This window comes from Podarcis cretensis (assembly GCF_951804945.1).
Source record: "Podarcis cretensis genome assembly, chromosome: 1".
Classification (NCBI taxonomy): domain Eukaryota; kingdom Metazoa; phylum Chordata; class Lepidosauria; order Squamata; family Lacertidae; genus Podarcis; species Podarcis cretensis.
Window position 1 is genome coordinate 133,255,905 of NC_137170.1, and position 17,998 is coordinate 133,273,902.

The 17,998-nt window shown below is 44.6% G+C and overlaps 1 protein-coding gene across 2 annotated transcripts; it reads left to right on the forward strand.

Moving 5' to 3' along the window:
- Positions 1-1,190: 1,190 nt before the first annotated feature.
- Positions 1,191-13,090, forward strand: LOC307217341 (elongation factor 1-beta). 2 transcript variants are annotated; one of them, XM_079978442.1, is made up of 7 exons: positions 1,191-1,374; positions 3,405-3,527; positions 7,112-8,473; positions 9,951-10,074; positions 10,300-10,366; positions 11,018-11,143; positions 12,896-13,090. In XM_079978442.1, exons 1-7 carry the CDS (start codon positions 1,295-1,297, stop codon positions 13,048-13,050), a joined length of 2,037 nt encoding a protein of 678 aa, XP_079834568.1. In that variant the 5' UTR covers positions 1,191-1,294; the 3' UTR covers positions 13,051-13,090. The 2 variants fall into 2 exon arrangements, with proteins under 2 accessions (XP_079834568.1, XP_079834569.1); XM_079978443.1 differs by lacking the exon at positions 7,112-8,473 and having other exon boundaries at positions 1,197-1,374.
- The last annotated feature ends 4,908 nt before the right edge of the window (positions 13,091-17,998 follow it).

Consider the following 17,998-nt stretch of genomic DNA (forward strand, 5'->3'; position numbering starts at 1 on the left):
CATGCACGACACTTAAGGAAAATATGTACAAGATGATGTACAGATGGTACATAACGCCGATAAAATTGCATAAAATTTATAGAACAGGCGACAAACTGTGTTGGAAATGTAAGAGTAAAGAGGGCGAATTTATTCACATGTGGTGGACGTGCGAGATTCTCAAAAAATTCTGGGAATCTATCTATAATGAATTAAAATTTTTTTTTCAAATATACGTTTGTTAAAAAACCTGAAACCTTCCTGCTGGGGATAATTGGCAAAGATATTAAAGAAGAAGATAGAACCCTTCTTCAATACGCAACAGCGGCCGCTAGAACCCTCATAGCACAGTACTGGAAAACAGCAAAAACCCCAACATTAAAGGAGTGGCAATTTAAATTAATGGATTACTTAGAATTGGCAAAATTGACTCAGAAAATAAGAAATCAAAAACGTACAAAATTTAGTAATGAATGGGATAAATTTAGAATATATATGGAAATAGAGACAAGGGGAAAATCAAAATGTTAATCAGAAATATAGATGTATCTAAAAAAAAAAAAAATCACAGTAGGCATGAGATAACGCTTACTACGTTATAAATTTTATTTTGGAACAGATGCAGCAGAAAGATAATTAAGATAACATTATCCGAAATCGAGATAAAGGGAAGTCGATCAATGTTGTTGTAAAATTAATGTAAGTTGTGTTGTTTATGTTGTACGTATTTTATGTTCTTTTTCTTTTCTTTTTTTCTTTTCTTTTTATGTTTATTTCATTTACTTTTGTCTGTTGTATGTCTGTGAAATATAGTTATGCAAAACTTAATAAAAATAATACAAAAAAAAACAAAAAAAAAAACGAGGAGAACCAACCGTTGATTTCCCTCCTTGATTGACGTGGGCGATGATCCGCCTCCTCCTAGCGTAGCTTCCGGCGTCGCTTCCCTCCTCTTAGCGTAGCTTCCGGTGCGGAGGGGCGGGGCCGGTCCGTTAGAAACAAACGGGGAGAAGCACCGCCCCTTCCTTGATTGACGTGAGAGCTGATCCCGCCTCCTCCTGTCATAAATCGGCCACTTTCAAAAAGGGCGGGGCTTGGGCGTTTCCGTTGGAACGGCTTGAAGAGCGGAAGGACACGTCGGCGGAAATTAGTTCCCGCGGCGGAGGGATCTGCGTGCGTGCGTGCGTGCGTGCGTATATATAAGAGCAGCGGAGGCCGAGCGCCGCCCTCTTTCCCCGGCGGCCGTTGTGGTGGCTGTTGTGCGCGCGCAGCCGCTTTCTTCCCCGCCTCCCGCTCCTGAAACTTCGGCGCCATCATGGGCTTTGGGGATCTGAAATCCGCCTCGGGGCTCCAGCATCTCAACGCCTTCCTCGCCAGCAGGAGCTACATCGAGGGGTGAGCCGCACCCCCAAATATAGACGGTTTCCCTTTGAAAGGCCAGCAGTAGGTCCCGCTTTTCCCCTTCATTGGCCTTCGCTTCTTCCCGCGTAGGCCCCACATGGCTGCACGAAGAGGGCAGCGGCCTAGCAGTTGGAATGAGGACTAGCGCCTTGGCAAGTCTCTTTTGGAAACCATGCTGTACTTTGTGCGCGCGCGCGAGAAAGGAGCTATAGATGGTCGTAGGTCTATCTCTTTTTAATATTATAATAATAATAATAATAAATAATAATATCTTTATTGTCATTATTATTATATCATTAAAAAGAGATACACCTCCTTTCATTTTTTGACACCCTACAGCTGGAGCCACGTTGTTCTGAGGCATTTTAAAGTATCAATCAATCAGCTTATTACAGTCATAGACCAGCAGTCAGAGAATACCCCAATATTAAGTGGATAAAAAACCTGATAGTTAAAACAGACAGTGGGATTGTGATTTAAATTGGTGCTTATAGGAATCCTGTTACATGAACAGTGCCAAGATACCAGTAACCTCACTGTACGTGGCACCTCCAGGGCTCAGGCCCATAGGTTTCAGCTATACTTTGTCTAAATGCTAGTTGGTAGTTTTAAAGAATAGAGGAACTAACATTTTAAAGTATATTAGTAATAATAATTTGTCTTTATACCCTGGTCAGAGCCGGGCTCAGGGCGGCTAACACCAATAAAATCACAGTAAAAGTATAATAGGGGAAAAGAGAGGGGGGGGACCAATTTAAAATACAGGCTAAAATTCAATTTAAAATGCAGCTGATAAATCTTAGCCTCTAGTCTTCCTACTTTGAGGGGCATCATAAGGCAAATCATGGTTACGAATACCAGTCCTAGGAGTGGTGCTTGCTTTTCAGGTCAGGCTTGTCTCCCACATAGGTTCACATTAGTTAAAAAGAGAAGAGAGGGGCTCTTGTCGTAAGCCTGCAGGCACAAAGGAAAGGGGAGTTCAAGGCCCCAAAGCAGCCGCCTTTTAAAACTGAATTTGTATATGAATAGCTGCTGGCTCCTGTTCCTTTGGGTGGTGCAGGGTGCAAGCTGGTCATTACCCCCTTCCTCAAAGATAGGTAGCTAGGCCTTACCCTATCTCTCGTTACCCCTGCCCTTCTACTTCCCTTCTGCTCTCTAGTCCCATCAATTATTCTGTTGCAGATTTGGGGCTCTGGGAGAGAGCGGTTTGCCTAAGGAATTGATGGTTTATGAGGCATTTGAACCAGCAACCATCTGATTTGCAATGGTTACCACGTGCCCTTTACTGACACATTTGGCCATTGTTTGGGATAGAAGCTGGGTGGTTTGGGGATGGAGCTATTCTGGTTCTGACTTTGGGGGGGGGGAGAGAATAAAAATACAAGGATGGGTTAGAAAAGTAAATGGGAGAAAAATACAAAGAGGGGTTGGAAGAGTACATGTGAGAATATGTAAGCTTAAAGTAACTTGTTCCAAGACCACATGGCAATCTTTGTGTGTGGATCATGGGATTTGCAACCTGCCATAATGCCCAAAAGTGAGACTTTACATCATTTAAAAAATACATCAAAAATGACTTGGGCCTTGATTATTGCAGATTCTGTAAGAGCTTTTGTTACGGTTCTTGGGTGGTGGAGTATTAAGACTCTAACCCAGAAGTAATTGATATGGTTAATTAACCATAGTTCACCATTTTGTTCAAACTGGGAAAGTGGCGGTTATCAGTTCTGGAACAATCCATGATATGAAAGATTGAAGTTGGTCTCTTATATTGCTGGAAGCTGGCTTGTTCTGAAGCTGGTCTGGTAACCATAATTTATTGGTTCAGGTGAACAGGAAATTATAGTTAATAAGAACCTTCCTGGTTTATTTGTAGCTTGCACAAAGGGGCTGCAAACTCTTGTTCATATCTGCTTATTTGGGAGACATCTGAGTGTCTTGCTGACATGGATTTCACTTTATATCTGTGGTGCTTTTCGTTTTGCTGAATGAAACAAATTTTAACCTGAACATGTTTTCTGTAGGTATGTCCCATCCCAAGCAGATATTGCAGTTTTTGAAGCAGTTGGTGCACCCCCTCCTCCTGAGCTGTTCCATGCCCTCCGCTGGTACAACCACATTAAGTCTTTCGACAAACAGAAGGCAAGGTAGGGCTCAATTTGCTGTCATTTACAGGTTTGTATTCAATGTAGCATTAAGCAACAGAGCAATTTCTCTCTCCTTATCGCCCCCCTTTTTCTGAGGGTTCCCCCTACTCTCCATAGCAGATTTGGAGATGGCAAAAGAGGGGTGGGGAATCCCATTGTGCTAGTGTAACTATGTAATGACACCCAAAAACTTTAGAACTCTTTTGTCCTGGACAGCCATATACAGTATCAGCAGTAATCAGTGATAATACTTTTATATTTATATCCCGCCCTCCCCAGCCAAAGGTGGGCTCAGAGCGGCTAACAAACACCTGTGAGTGGGCTGAGAACCTCCTTCATGCTTGTTCTTATACAAGGAGAAAATGAGACTTAGCCCTGACCCAAAGGCCTGGCATAACTGCTCCGTCTTGCAGGCCCCGCGGAAAGATGTCAAATCCCGCAAGCCCATAGTGAGAGCGCGTTCCACTAGGCTGGGGCTACAGCTGAAAAGGCCCTGGCTCTGGTTGAGGCCAGTCTGATCTCTCGGGGGCCCAGAATCCTTAGGATGCTATCTGCGGACTGTAAGGTCCTCTGTGGGGCAAGGTTAAAACCAGCACCTTAAACCTGATCCTGTACTCCACCAGAAGCCAGTGCAGCTGGTATAGCACTGGGTGAATGTGATCCCACGGCGAGGACCCCGTAAGGATTCTTGTCACGGTATTCTGCACCCGCTGGAGTTTCTGGGTCAGTTTCAAGGGCAGCCTCACATAGAGTGAGTTACAGTAATACAGCCTGGAGGTGACCGTCGCATGGATCACAGTGGCGAGGTTGGGGCGAGAGAGGTAACGGACCAATTAGTAACTTCAAAAATAGGTACAAAGTGTGTCATAATGACCAGTTATGTGATTAAGTTTTTCTTGCCTCAATGGAGCTTATACTTGCTGTAGTGTATATAGGTAGCACTATGGTCTAAACCAAGGTTAGTCAACCTTTTTATACCTACCCCCCACTAATTCATCTTTCATTATGGTAAAAAATCCTTACCGCCCACCAGTGCTTGATGGAAGGATTAGCTTGTGCCATAGAACCCCTACCGCCCACCTAGAATCCTGAAATGCCCACTAGTGGGCAGTAGGGACCAGATTGACAACCCCTGGTCTAAACCATTGAACCTCTTGGTCTTGCCAATCTGAAGGTCGGTGGTTCGAATCCAAGGGACAGGGTGAGCTCATGTTGCTCTGTCCCAGCTTCTGCCAACCTAGCAATTCTAAAGCACACCAGTGCAAGTAGATAAATAGGTACCGCTGTGGCAGGAAGGTAAATAGTGTTTCTGTGCAGTTGGCACTTGTCATGGTGTCCCGTTGCGCCAGAAGTGGTTTAGTCATGCTGGCCGTATGACCCAGAAAAGCTGTCTGTGGACAAACGCCGGCTCCCTCAGCCTGAAAACAAGATGAGTGCCTCAGCCCCATAGTCGCCTTTGACTGGACTTAACTGTTCAGGAGTCCTTTACCTTTATAGCACACATACACTGGGTGAAGTGCGTAAATTAAAACCAGACTAATTCAGCATGATTCAAATCTGCTAAACCTCAGGAAATCGGGATGTTTTTGGAATGGCTTAGTGAAAACATTCAGATGGCTCACCCCATGATCCCTGGCTGAGCATTATGTTTGAACCAGGAATCATGGTTTGTTTTGCTCCAGACTAGATTTGCCTGAGTGAAACAATCCCTGGTTTGGACATAATGCTAAGCTAGGGATAATGGTTGGTTACTTGCACTAGGGGCAGCTATGTATGCATTACTGTAGCATGCAAACTGAAGCAGAATCTTGTAGCACCCTAATTTATTTGTGATAATTATTGTGAAAATAATAAAAAACAAAGCTAAGCCACAATAATGCCAACTCCAGATCTCATATGTAAGGGGAAAATAATGTTATTGCTCACGAACAATGCTTCTCCTGGAAACAGGTCTTTGCATACAGTGACTTTTCTCTGTTCCCGTCATGTGTTCTTCAGTCCCTTTTTTAAAAAGCTTTCCAACAATGAAAAGTCAGAGCTGCCAGACAGCTTTTGTTGTTGTTTAGTCTATTGTGTCCGACTCTTCGTGACCCCCTGGACCTGAGAACGCCAGGCACTCTTGTCTTCCACTGCCTCCCGCAATTTGGTCAGACTCATGCTGGTAGCTTCGAGAAGACTGTCCAACCATCTCGTCCTCTGTCGTCCCCTTCTCCTTGTGCCCTCCATTTTTCCAAACATCAGGGTCTTTTCCAGGGAGTCTTCTCTTCTCATGAGGTGGCCAAAGTATTGGAGCCTCAGCTTCAGGATCTGTCCTTCCAGTGAGCACTCAGGGCTGATTTCCTTAAGAATGGAGAGGTTTGATCTTCTTGCAGTCTATGGGACTCTCAAGTGTCTCCTCCAGCACCACAATTCAAAAACATCAATTCTTCGGCGATCAGCCTTCTTTATGGTCCAGCTCTCTCTTCCATACATCACTACTGGGAAAACCATTGCTTTAACTATACGGACCTTTGTCGGCAAGGTGATGTCTTTGCTTTTTAAGATGCTGTCAAGGTTTGTCATCGTTTCCTCCCAAGAAGCAGGAGTCTTTTAATTTCGTGACTGCTGTCACCATCTGCCGTGATCATGGAGCCCAAGAAGGTAAAATCTGTCACTGCCTTCATTTCTTCCCCTTCTGTTTGCCAGGAGGTGATGGGACCAGTGGGCATGATCTTAGTTTTTTTGATGTTGAGCTTCAGACCATATTATGCGCTCCTCTTTCACCCTCATTAAGAGGTTATTTAATTCCTTCTCACTTTCAGTTGTTCCATATCCAGTTCTAACTGTTGCTTCATGTCTCATATAGAGATTTCTCAGGAGACAGATAAGGTGGTCAGGCACTCCTATTTCTTTAAGAACCCCCCCCCCCCCCCGTAATAGTTTGCTGTGGGCGACACAGTCAAATGCTTTTGCGTAGTCAATGAAACAGAAGTAGATGTTTTTCTGGAATTCTCTAGCTTTCTCTATAATCCAGCACATGTTTGCAATTTGGTCTCTGGTTCCTCTGCCCCTTCGAAATCCAGCTTGCACTTCTGGGAGTTCTCGGTCCACATACTGGTTAAGCCTGCCTTGTAGAATTTTGAGCACAACCTTGCTAGCGTGTGAAATGAGTGCAATTGTGCGGTAGTTGGAGCATTCTTTGGCACTGCCCTTCTTTGGGATTGGGATGTAGACTGATCTCCAGTCCTCTGGCCATTGCTGAGTTTTCCAAACTTGCTGGCATATTGAATGTAGCACCTTAACAGCATCATCTTTTAAGATTTTAAATAGTTCAGCTGGAATGTCATCACTTCCACTGGCCTTGTTATTTGCAGTGCTTTCTAAGGCACATTTGACTTCACTCTGCAGGATTTCAGGCTCAAGGTCAACAGCCATACAATTTGGGGTGTCTGGGACATCCGTATCTTTTTGGTATAATCCCTCTGTGTAGTCTTACCACCTCTTCTTGATGTCTTCTGCTTCTGTTGGTCCTTACCACTTTTGTCCTTTATCATATCCATCTTTGCGTGAAACATTCCTTTCATGTTTTCAATTTTCTTGAACAGATCTCTGGTTGGAGAAGTAACCAGCAACCCCCTCCAGTATCTCTGCCAAGAAAATTCCATGGACAATAACATCAGGCATATAAAAGTCATGACATTGGAAGATGAGCCCCTCAGGTCGGAAGGCGTCCAACATGCTACTAAGGAAGAGCGGAGGACAAGGACAAGTAGATCCAGAGCTGATAAAGCAGGTGGGACAAAGCCAAAAGGACACTCAGTTGTGGATGTGCCTGGAAATGAAAAGAAAGCTGAACGCCTTAAAGGAAAATATTGCATAGGCACCTGGAATGTAAGATCCATGGACCATAGTAAGCTGGATGTGGTCAAACAGGAGATGGCAAGAATAAATATTGACATCTTGGGCATCAGTGAACTAAAATGGACCGGAGTGGGCGAATTCAGTTTGGATGACCATCATATCTACTACTGTGGTCAAGAATCCCATAGAATAAATGGAGTGGCCCTCATAGTCAACAAAAGAGTGGCGAAATTGATACTCGGCTACAATCTCAAAAATGATAGAATGATCTCGATACGATTCCAAGGCAGACCTTTGCACACCACAGTAATACAAGTTTATGCACCATCTACCGATGCTGAAGAAACTGAAATTGACCAATTCTATGAAGACTTACAATGCCTTCTAAAACTGACACCAAAGAAGGATGTTCTTCTCATTATGGGGGATTGGAATGCTAAAGTAGGGAATCGAGAGATAAAAGGAACAACTGGCAAGTTCGGCCTTGGAGTCCAGGACAATGCAGGGCAAAGGCTAATAAAGTTCTGTCAAAAGAACAAGCTGGTCATCACAAACACTCTTTTCGAACAACACAGGAGACGACTCTACACATGGAAGTCACCAGATGGGCAGCATCGAGATCAGATTGATTATATTCTCTGTAGCCAAAGATGGAGAAGCTCTATAGAGTCAGCAAAAACAAGACCTGGAGCTGACTGTGGTTCAGATCATCAGCTTCTTATAGCACAATTCAAGCTTAAACTGAAAGCAGGGGAAACCACTGGGCCAGTAAGAGAGAATCTAAATCAAATCCCTTGTGAATACACAGTGGAAGCGAGAAACAGATTTAAAGATTCAGAATTGGTGGTCAGAGTGCCTGAAGAACAATGGCTGGAGGCTCGTAACATTATACAGGAGGCAGCAATGAAAACAATCCCAATGACAAGGAAATGCAAGAAAGCAACGTGGCTGTCCAATGAGGCCTTACAAATAGCGGGGGAGAGAAGGCAAGCAAAATGCGAGGGAGATCGTGAAAGATTCAGGAAATTGAACGCAGATTTCCAAAGAAAAGCAAGGAGAGACAAGAGGGCCTTCTTAAACGAGCAGTGCGAAAAAGACAACTTAAGGCATGAATTATATACTTGTATCAGTGCAGACTATTCCTTGTACAGTAAAGATCTAATTGAGAATGACATGAAATTGCTGTAACTCCTGCTCCTCAGAAATAAGTTGGTGCATATAGAATAAACCTGTGAAATTAAGTGTTGTGTACCCTATTCAAAATTTTCAGGCAGCAGGTGGAGCTCTTCCAATGCTTTTCAAAAGGTTTTATTCCCTTTTCCCCTCCCTTCCCCCGAATTAAAAACTCTTCTGGCTAGCGCTGCATGGGAATATGGCTGTTTTAAGAGAATTCCAGGCTTGTGACAAAACACTTAATCATACTCAGTGGCTGGGCTCAATGAACTGACAGGCAGCGGTGAGATGGAGGGCACCTCAGGTTGGCCATTTATGCAGAGTCATGCTTAGAACTGCGGCTTTTGCGTGGTGATCCCTCGGCCGCAAGCGCACAAGCAGTTTGCCAGAGCAGCTACGAATCCAGGTTCAGGCCAAAGATTTATGATGGTTGGGAGAGAATACTGGGGGGGGGGGGAATAGCAGAAGGAAATATTACATCCTGGTTAGACAGCTTGCTTAGGTCTGGTCCTTTTCATGCTGCAGACTGATGTGGAGGAATGGACTGTACCACTTTAGGCTCCGGGGGGCGGTATCATCTTCGTTATTCCTCTGCTAAGAACTCCCTGGAATTTGACGTGGAACATAGCAGGGACAGGGCTGAATTGGAATCTTTCTGCTCTAAGAAAGATTTATTTGCAGTGAGTCTTTTCAAAAATGGGAGAGCACATACGCTTCATTATAATATAATAATAAATGAGCACATTTGGGTAAAAAGATTTCAGTTCATTCCACCACCTTATTTGAACCTCATTCTGTGGCAGGCATAAACCCAATCTCCCATGCTTGCATGTTTGATTTAGTGACTAGCCCATTGGGTAAAGGTAAAGGGGCCCCTGACCATTAGGTCCGGTCGTGACCGACTGGGGTTGTGGTGCTCATCTCGCTTTATTGGCCAAGGGAGCCAGCGTTTGTCTGCAGACAGCTTCCGGGTCATGTGGCCAGCATGACAAAGCCGCTTCTGGCAAACCAGAGCAGCGCATGGAAACGCCATTTACCTTCCTGCTGGAGTGGTACCTATTTATCTACTTGCACTTTGACGTGCTTTCAAACTGCTAGGTGGACAGGAGCAGGAACCAAGCAACGGGAGCTCATCCCCGGCAGGGATTCGAACCACTGACCTTCCGATCGGCAAGTCCTAGGCTCTGTGGTTTAACCCACAGCGCCACCCACATCCCTGCCCGTTGGGTAGCAGGTGCTTTTTCAGCTGGCATCTGGTATCTTGCCTCTGAGATGTCTCCATGGTTAAGTGGTGGCTGGTTTGTTAATTAGTTGCCCAAACTGGGACACACTTTTGCAATTTAATTCTGGGTCGTATGTAGTTAATAGAAGGGCACCATATAAGTTCTGTCTGGCGTTTTTTTTTCCTAGTCTGCCTGGAGTGAAGAAGGCGTTGGGAAAATATGGCCCTTCAGATGTTGAGGACTCAACAGGCACAGGCGGAGACAGCAAAGATGACGATGACATTGATCTCTTTGGCTCTGATGAAGAGGAGGTATCCAGAATGTTTTTTTCTTTCAGTTTCCAGTTGCAGAGAGGTCTCATGAGCCCACATGCATTTAAACAAAAAAGAACCTGGCAACATGATGAACAAAACCAAATCACCATCTTTCGGCTGAAAACATGATGATTTGTTTTACCTGACATGTCCAGTTATACTTGAACACTGTTTGGGAACAGTTGCTTTCTTTTGTCCAACACAGTCTCTTTCTTTTCATAGGAAAGTGAAGAAGCAAAAAGATTAAGGGAGGAGCGGCTTGCTCAGTATGAATCAAAGAAATCCAAAAGTACGTTATCCAACTCCTTCGCCTTTGAATTTATGCACTTTGAATTGCTTTTTTGATTAAGGTTATTGTGAATTAAAATCAGCATAAATAAGTGACAGCAGAACTTCCTTCCAGCTATTTCTAAAGTGTCCTAATAAGTTTTGAGTTAAAATTCCTAGTTTTGACCAATGTTTTTTCCAGGCTGTGGAATAGAAGCCATAGGAAACAATTGTTTACAATCAAATCCTGTGCTGTGTTGCTGAAGGGGAAATTCTGACTCCTAATTCTAACCAATGCAGGATCCCACAGCTACTGGCCTGAAACTGCTCTGTACTGTAGCAGTTGCAGTATTCCAACTGTGGGAGATTAGCAGTTACACTATGCAATGCTCCTTTCTCCACCAGGGAAGAGAATTTCAGTGTAACAGACAGGACCGTATCTTCCACACTTCATATTCTTGTAATAGCCTAGTTGGATAGAGAAATCAATGTTCCGTTTTGCAGTACTTAACGTTTCTGTAATGTATTACGCCTCTGTGTAATCTTTTTTTTAATGCTTTTCTTAACCAGTATAGGTTAAACTTGCAACTAGGTGCATTTGTAGAGAATTCCTGGTTTTAATCGGAACACTCTGCTTTGCTGCTTTTCCTGAGCTATCCTTTGGTTTCTCTAGAGCCAGCACTCGTTGCCAAGTCGTCCCTCTTGTTGGACGTGAAACCTTGGGATGATGAGACGGACATGGGCAAATTAGAAGAGTGTGTCAGAAGTATTCAGGCGGATGGCCTTGTTTGGGGATCTTGTAAGTAACTGGCCGACAATAGGAGGCTCATAGCTCTCTGGCAGAGCTCACAGTTTATATGCATAACATCTCGCTCGATTCAGATGGCTCTTAAATTGTAGTCCGAAGAACTTGATGGTGCCACTTACTTCAATTCCCAGGGCAGTGGAACCTTGCAAGTAAGAAGATCTGGAGAGCTTCCAGTGGGTGGGCTTAAGACTGCTACAGCTGCATGCGGCCTCCCAGTAGTTCTCTGAGTTTGAGAGAGTAAAATTTTGGCGTTCCATCACAGCTGTTGAATAGATCGTGGGTCCAGAATGGCTTACGTAATGAGCTCCACAATCACATTCCATTTGTGCATTTGACAGGTGGGGGGTTGCATCTAAATATTTGCCCCCTTGGAGGAAGGTTGGGGAAAAGGAAGGGTAAGAAACCATCTCCACTAGCGGAGGGGTAGCACTGCCAGGGTGGTGCTTGTATGTAGCAGGCACCGAGTACATGTGTGCAAAGCAATGCTTCTAATGCGCAGCCCTTTGAAACAGCAAGGATTTTGCCCTTTGCAGAAAAGTCTAGAAAAACCTGGTGAACTGGATGAACTCTGAACTCCCACAAACACCCTGTCCTCATTTTCTTTGTGATGTATTCAACAGTTAAAGAAGTGATTTGATGAAGGTACAGTGGTGCCCCGCAAGACGAATGCCTCGCAAGACGGAAAACTCGCTAGACGAAAAAGTTTTCCGCTTTGGAGGTGCTTTGCAAAACGAATTTCCTATGGGCTTGCTTCGCAAGACGAAAATGTCTTGCGAGTTCCTGCAGGGGTTTTTTCCCTTTTTCCCCCTTTTTGCTAAGCCGCTTATCCGATAAGCCGCTAAACCACTAATAGCGCTAATCTGATAAGCCGTCAATGGGCTTGCTTCACAAGACGAAAAAACCGCTAGACGAAGAGACTCGCGGAACGGATTCTTTTCGTCTTGCGAGGCACCACTGTATCTGTGGCTGGGGAAACCCAGCCAGATGAGCGGAGTATAAATAGAATTATATTCCCTCAAAGATAATGTCTCACTTCCCCACTGTCGGTCTAGGAGAAGGGGCTCCTTTAATCTGTTCCCTTTATGGTCAGGGGTATGTAGCTTCCACTTTGAGGGCCTAATCCTGCCCCCCAAAAAGATCCTACCAATTTTGGCAGCAACTAGAGCAGGCAGGTGCCAGCACCCTGATGGGGATGCAAATTGCCCCTCCCCCCAATCAGATTGAGCATTTGATGAGCAAGAAGGAGGCAGTGATTCTTCTCAGCTGATCTGCATGGGTAAGCTGGGGGGGGGCAAGCAGGTGAATGAGAGTGTGGGGTGGCAGCACCCACTTCTGGGCACATCCATTGCTGGGTGGGGCCTCCACAGGGTTGATCCAAGGGTGGACGTGGTCCTTGAGCCAAAAGTTAGATGCCCCTTTTCCTTTTTTAAAAAAGTGCTTTTTTCCCCTTTTGCATTCCACTGAGGGGGAATGTAAATGTTCACAGCTTGCTTGTGTATTAGCTGTTGCAGTGAGGTCAGGTTTAGGCCACTGGCTATTGCTTTCTCCCCATCGGAAGCCGCGACACCAGCCAAGATTATGATGGGGCGAAATTCTTGTCAGTCCATAACCCTGAGTTTGCGTAGATAGAAAAGAGCCAAGATTATGATGGGGCGAAATTCTTGTCAGTCCATAACCCTGAGTTTGCGTAGATAGAGAAGAGGCGGGACCTTGCTTCTCACAGCTCTTTTGATTGCTTTCTAGCCAAGCTGGTTCCAGTTGGTTATGGAATCAAGAAACTTCAAATTCAGTGTGTAGTTGAAGACGATAAAGTTGGAACCGATATGCTGGAAGAGAGGATCACTGCGTTTGAGGATTATGTTCAGTCCATGGATGTGGCTGCTTTCAACAAAATCTAATCCCCAATAGCACCAGGAATAAAACATTTGCAACACTCGAGGCTTTTGTGTGTGTTTTGTATGTCCCAAACTGCCGTTTAAAATAATGCATCATTCTAGTTGCGTTGTCACCATTCATAGCGTGGACCCCTTTTCATTCCGAAGGCAGTCTTCACAAGGGAAGGTGTAGGTTAACAAAATTGCACCAGAAGCGGTTTAGTCCTGCTGGCCACATGACCTGGAAAGCTGTCTGTGGACAAACGCCGGCTCCCTCGTCCTGAAAGTGAGATGAGCGCTGTAGCCGCATAGTCGCCTTTGGCTGGACTTAACCATCCAGGGGTCCTTTACCTTTTACCTTACAAACTTAGATAGTTGACTAGGCCACAGTAGTGGAATACTCCTGCGAAGATACTTCCCAAGGATAACATGAGGGAGACCATTGTTTTAGGCTTGATTATCTAGAGCAAGACTTGACATTACCATAGTGGGGTTTTTATACCGTAGCATTGCTTCTCCCGTTTGTAGTATGCTTGGTGCAAAACGATGCAATTTAAAGGGGTCTCATGCAACCTTTGGCATTGGCTCTGGGTGCTAAAGAATGCAGTGTCTTGATCAAGTGTGTACTCAACCTGGTGCCCTCTTATCTAGCACAGCCGTCTTAGTACAGTAGAGGTACTATGTGGTTTTTCTCAGTTTGGAATGGAGGAATAACAGCATTCACACATCCTTGCCGTCTCATGCCTGCTAAAAAGAGGGTGGCAAATGCTCCTGTTCATAAAATCAGTGTGTACCTGCAATCCAGACTGCCCTTTGTGATCAGTCCAGTATTGGAGCTTCTCAAGTAATATGGTAGCTTTTGGGATCGAGGTAATGGTGAAACAAAATAACAAAACAGGCTTCCTTGGATATCTGTTTTGAGTATCCCTGGCAACTTGGTTCTCTGGTGACAAAACCCATTAGCTTGCACAAAGTGCACTAGATACAATAAATATAAAACATGCCTTCTATTGAAAAATGTGATAGGAGGGGGGAAAAGAAAGTAAATCTACCTAATTTTAATTGCAGCCAATCTCCCTGGCTATATGCAAAGGTTTCTTCTTTGAATGTATTGGGTTAACGCTGTTCCACACCCCTGGATCTCTAGGAAAGTGGAAAATAGTTTCTGAACCAGCCCAGCGTTTGGCATTGTGCAACACACAGAACCTTTACTGGGAAATAACTTTAGTAGTAGGACAAGGTAGGGGCCATCACAAATGCAAGATTCCTTCAAAGATTTAAATGTACGATACTCAACCCAAACTAATGTTGATGTGTTATGATTATGTTATGATGTTTTATGATGGATAGCTCAGTTGGTTAGACCATGGTGCTGATAACACCAAGGTTGCATTGCCGGGGGTTGGACTAGATGATCCTCAGGGTCCCTTCCAACTCTACAGTTCTATGATTCTAAGTTTTTAAAAGTTGTGGATGACCTGATTCAGACAGCATGGGAGTAGCAGATGTTCATAGTCCCAAGCCAAGCTTTTGTGGTCAAGGGCAATGGGAGCTGTAGCCCCAACATCACCTAAAGAGCCACAGGACCTCCTGCATCACTAAATGCTGAATGGGTCTCTCGAGGGTCACTGGACAGCTGACTCTACATTTTAAATACTGTAGGTATACTGCACATGCTGCTGCTCTTGGATTGATGGACAATTGGGGGGGGGGTCATAAATGTGCCTTGGTGGACCAGCAATCTGTCCCCTAGAAATGGATTCTTACCAGCACATTGGTTTTTAAGTTGCAAAGGAGTTGAGAAAAGCTGTCTCACACTGGGATTTTGACAGTTGTTTTGAAAGCAGACCGAGCAATCTGCAGTAAACCTCCATAATGCTGTAATTCAGGTTTCGTGGAGTAATGGTTTGCTTGACAAAATGTGTAGCCTTTCTGTTCTGTGAAGATAACTTAGAAGCCCTAGGATGAGAACAATAGGGTTTGTCCATTTGAATTGGGGTGCTAAATGTTGAACCCTGGACATACTGAATTCACAGTGGCTGGCTTGTTTTAGCAAAACTTATCTCCTATCTCCATGTGCTACTCTGGGATGCTTTTGTTTGAAAGCAAGGCGGCTCTGTAATCTTGCAGATGATGTCATGTTTTGATTGATGAATGAGCTTGCCAGCTCACAGTCGATGCAAATTAGCAAAACTTTCGTGTGCGTAACCTTTTGCTTCCTAGCCTTGAGCTGTTGAGAAACTGTGAGTGCTTGGTTATGGCTCTTTAGCCTGGTTATATCCACTGCAAACTTCATCTTTTGCTTTTGTGGCCGCCAGTTACTCACAGTTGTGTTTCCTGTCTCAACTACATGAGAGAGTGAACACAACGATTTCCATCAAGGAAAGGCAATTTCAAATGCTTTGCCAGCTGGGCCATTACATTCCTTAGATGACCTTAGAGTAGGAGTGTGAGACCTTTGGCCTTCCAAACGTTGGATCGGAGTCCTAGCCAACATGGCTGATAGAGATGATGGGATTTGTAGTCCTTTTCAGTGCTTCCTTCATGTAAACAATGAGAGCAAGACAAGAGGAAGACTAGCACATTGGGAGAAGCTAAGGAGATTCTAGCCCTCTGTTGCATTGGCTTTCTCTTTGTATTCTCTTTTAAATGCAGGCGAGCGGCTGAAATGTAATATCCCATTTATAGTTTGGATTGGTGTGGTGTAGTCCATGTTTTCTCCCCATACTCTGTCCTAACAATTGTACATTTACAATGTTGTATCAAACTCCGGGAGAAGCGTGAATTGACCTAAAAGTATGAAACTGCATGATGACAAAACACTATTCTAAAACTGCCCACCTGAGATTCATGCCAACTGGTATTAAGAGACTTAGTACCTCTGACAGTGGCGGTGGAAAGTAGATTATTGCCCTGAATATAAAGTCTGCGGGACGCGGGTGGCGCTGTGGGTTAAACCACAGAGCCTAGGACTTGCCGATCAGAAGGTCAGTGGTTCAAAGCCCCGTGACGGGGTGAGCTCCCGTTGCTTGGTCCCTGCTCCTGCCAACCTAGCAGTTCAAAAGCATGTCAAAGTGCAAGTAGATAAATAGGTACCACTCTGGCGGGAAGGTAAACAGCGTTTCCGTGCGCTGCTTTGGTTCGCCAGAAGCGGCTTAGTCATGCTGGCCACATGACCTGGAAGCTGTACGCCAGCTCCCTCAGCCAATAAAGCGAGATGAGCGCCGCAACCCCAGAGTCGGCCACGACTGGACCTAGTGGTCAGGGGCCCCTTTACCTTATAATGTCTGCACTTAACCTGAGGGAAACCAAGCTATGGAATTCTTTGCCACAAGCAAAACACTGCATCAGTTCCCAAAGGTTATGGATTAGATCTCGATGGAAAATGGTGCCAGTAACTGCCAGCTGGCTGCCAAACACTCCTTCCATCTGCCACCGTTCTGTGATGAGCTCTGCCTCTGCACCAACATTTTCTGACTGATTTCAGCCATCTCTAGTGGACCTTGTAGGGTAGAACGTTCTGGGGCGATGCACTAAACAAGGTGACTGCCATGTGTCAAAACATATTTTTTGAACAGCTTGCCTTTGGCTTTTGTTTCAAATACTTGCATATTGCTGCAAAACTTGGTGTTTCTTTTTAAGTCCCGATAAGTAGTGAAAATGTCCTGAGAAAGGTGGTGAGTTGAGGCATGTGAAGGAGCCAGGTGCAAGGTGTCTGCCTCAGCAGTTCTTTTTTTCAAGCACCAGTAAACAGTTTCTCAAACACCCAACTGGGAGGGAAAGGAAAAGACATATTCCAGCAATTTGCTTAAGCAACTGCCCTGTTGCATAAGCTTCGTGGATCAGTATAACGGAAAAGCATACAAAACAAACAGCATTTTAATGAATGCGGCTTTGCAGGAAACAAATACTTGCTGCTCAACTCAGTGGCTCTTACTTTGCAATACAAATGCATAGGACTGCACTGGGGAAAAATGCTTTCAAAATCTTCCTTTGACATCAGTGGCTTCTATTAACCTCACAGAAATTAACAAAATGTGAAAATGAGTATCCTTTACAGGCCTTGTTCAGGACACTGGTACCACCACGTCACAGCCTATAACAGGGATTGGGGGAGCCAGTGGTCTTCCAGCTGTTGTACTTCACGTTGGCAAAAGATTCCTTCATTGCACAGGCTTGGACTAGATGATCCTCCCAGTCACTTCCAATTCTACGATCTGTGAACTCCCATCAGCCTTGACTCTTGGGAGATGTAGTTCAGAAACATCTGGAGGAGCAAAGTTTCTATACGCAATGGCCCTTGAACTATTTCTCAGCACTTGGGCAGTGCACATAGCTATCGTGACTAGTAGCTTTTGATCCTCTATAAGTGGTATTAGTATTACTGTTACTAAATATAATAAATATAATAATAAATTTTTATTTGTATCCATCCCTCCCCGGCCGAGGCCAGGCTCAGAGCGGTTAACAGAGCCAGTGTGGTGTGGTTAAGAGCGGTGGACTCGTAATCTGGTGAACTAGGTTCGATTCCCCGCTCCTCCACATGCAGCTGCTGGGTGACCTTGGGCTAGTCACACTGAAGTCTCTCAGCCCCACTCACCTCACAGAGTGTTTGTTGTGGGGGAGGAAGGGAAAGGAGAATGTTAGCCGCTTTGAGACTCCTGAAGGGGAGTGAAAAGTGGGATATCAAATCCAAACTCCTCCTCTTCTTCTTCTAACATCATAAAAACAACACAATATGCATAAAAACAGACATCAATTAATTAAAATACATCTTAAAATTAATTCAGACAAGTTAAAATCTGGGCAGGTGGCAATTATCAGGTTGGAATTGAGAGTGGTTAATAGTTGCCAGGACCAATTGTTTCCACTGATCATACAAGGACCTGTGAGCGGGTTGGGGGCCTCCTTCGGGCTTGTTTTATACAAAGGAAAGTAAGTCAAACTGCATCCTGCCCAAAGGTCTGGCGGA

What these genes read in the sequence shown, in the direction of transcription:
- LOC307217341 (XM_079978442.1), top strand. Translation starts at nt 1,295, where the DNA reads ATGGGCTTTGGGGATCTGAAATCCGCCTCGGGGCTCCAGCATCTCAAC. An exon ending in AGCAGGAGCTACATCGAGGG is followed by an intron (nt 1,375 to 3,404) that starts GTGAGCCGCACC and finishes TGTTTTCTGTAG; the next exon opens with GTATGTCCCATCCCAAGCAG. An exon ending in TGGCCTTGTTTGGGGATCTT is followed by an intron (nt 11,144 to 12,895) that starts GTAAGTAACTGG and finishes ATTGCTTTCTAG; the next exon opens with CCAAGCTGGTTCCAGTTGGT.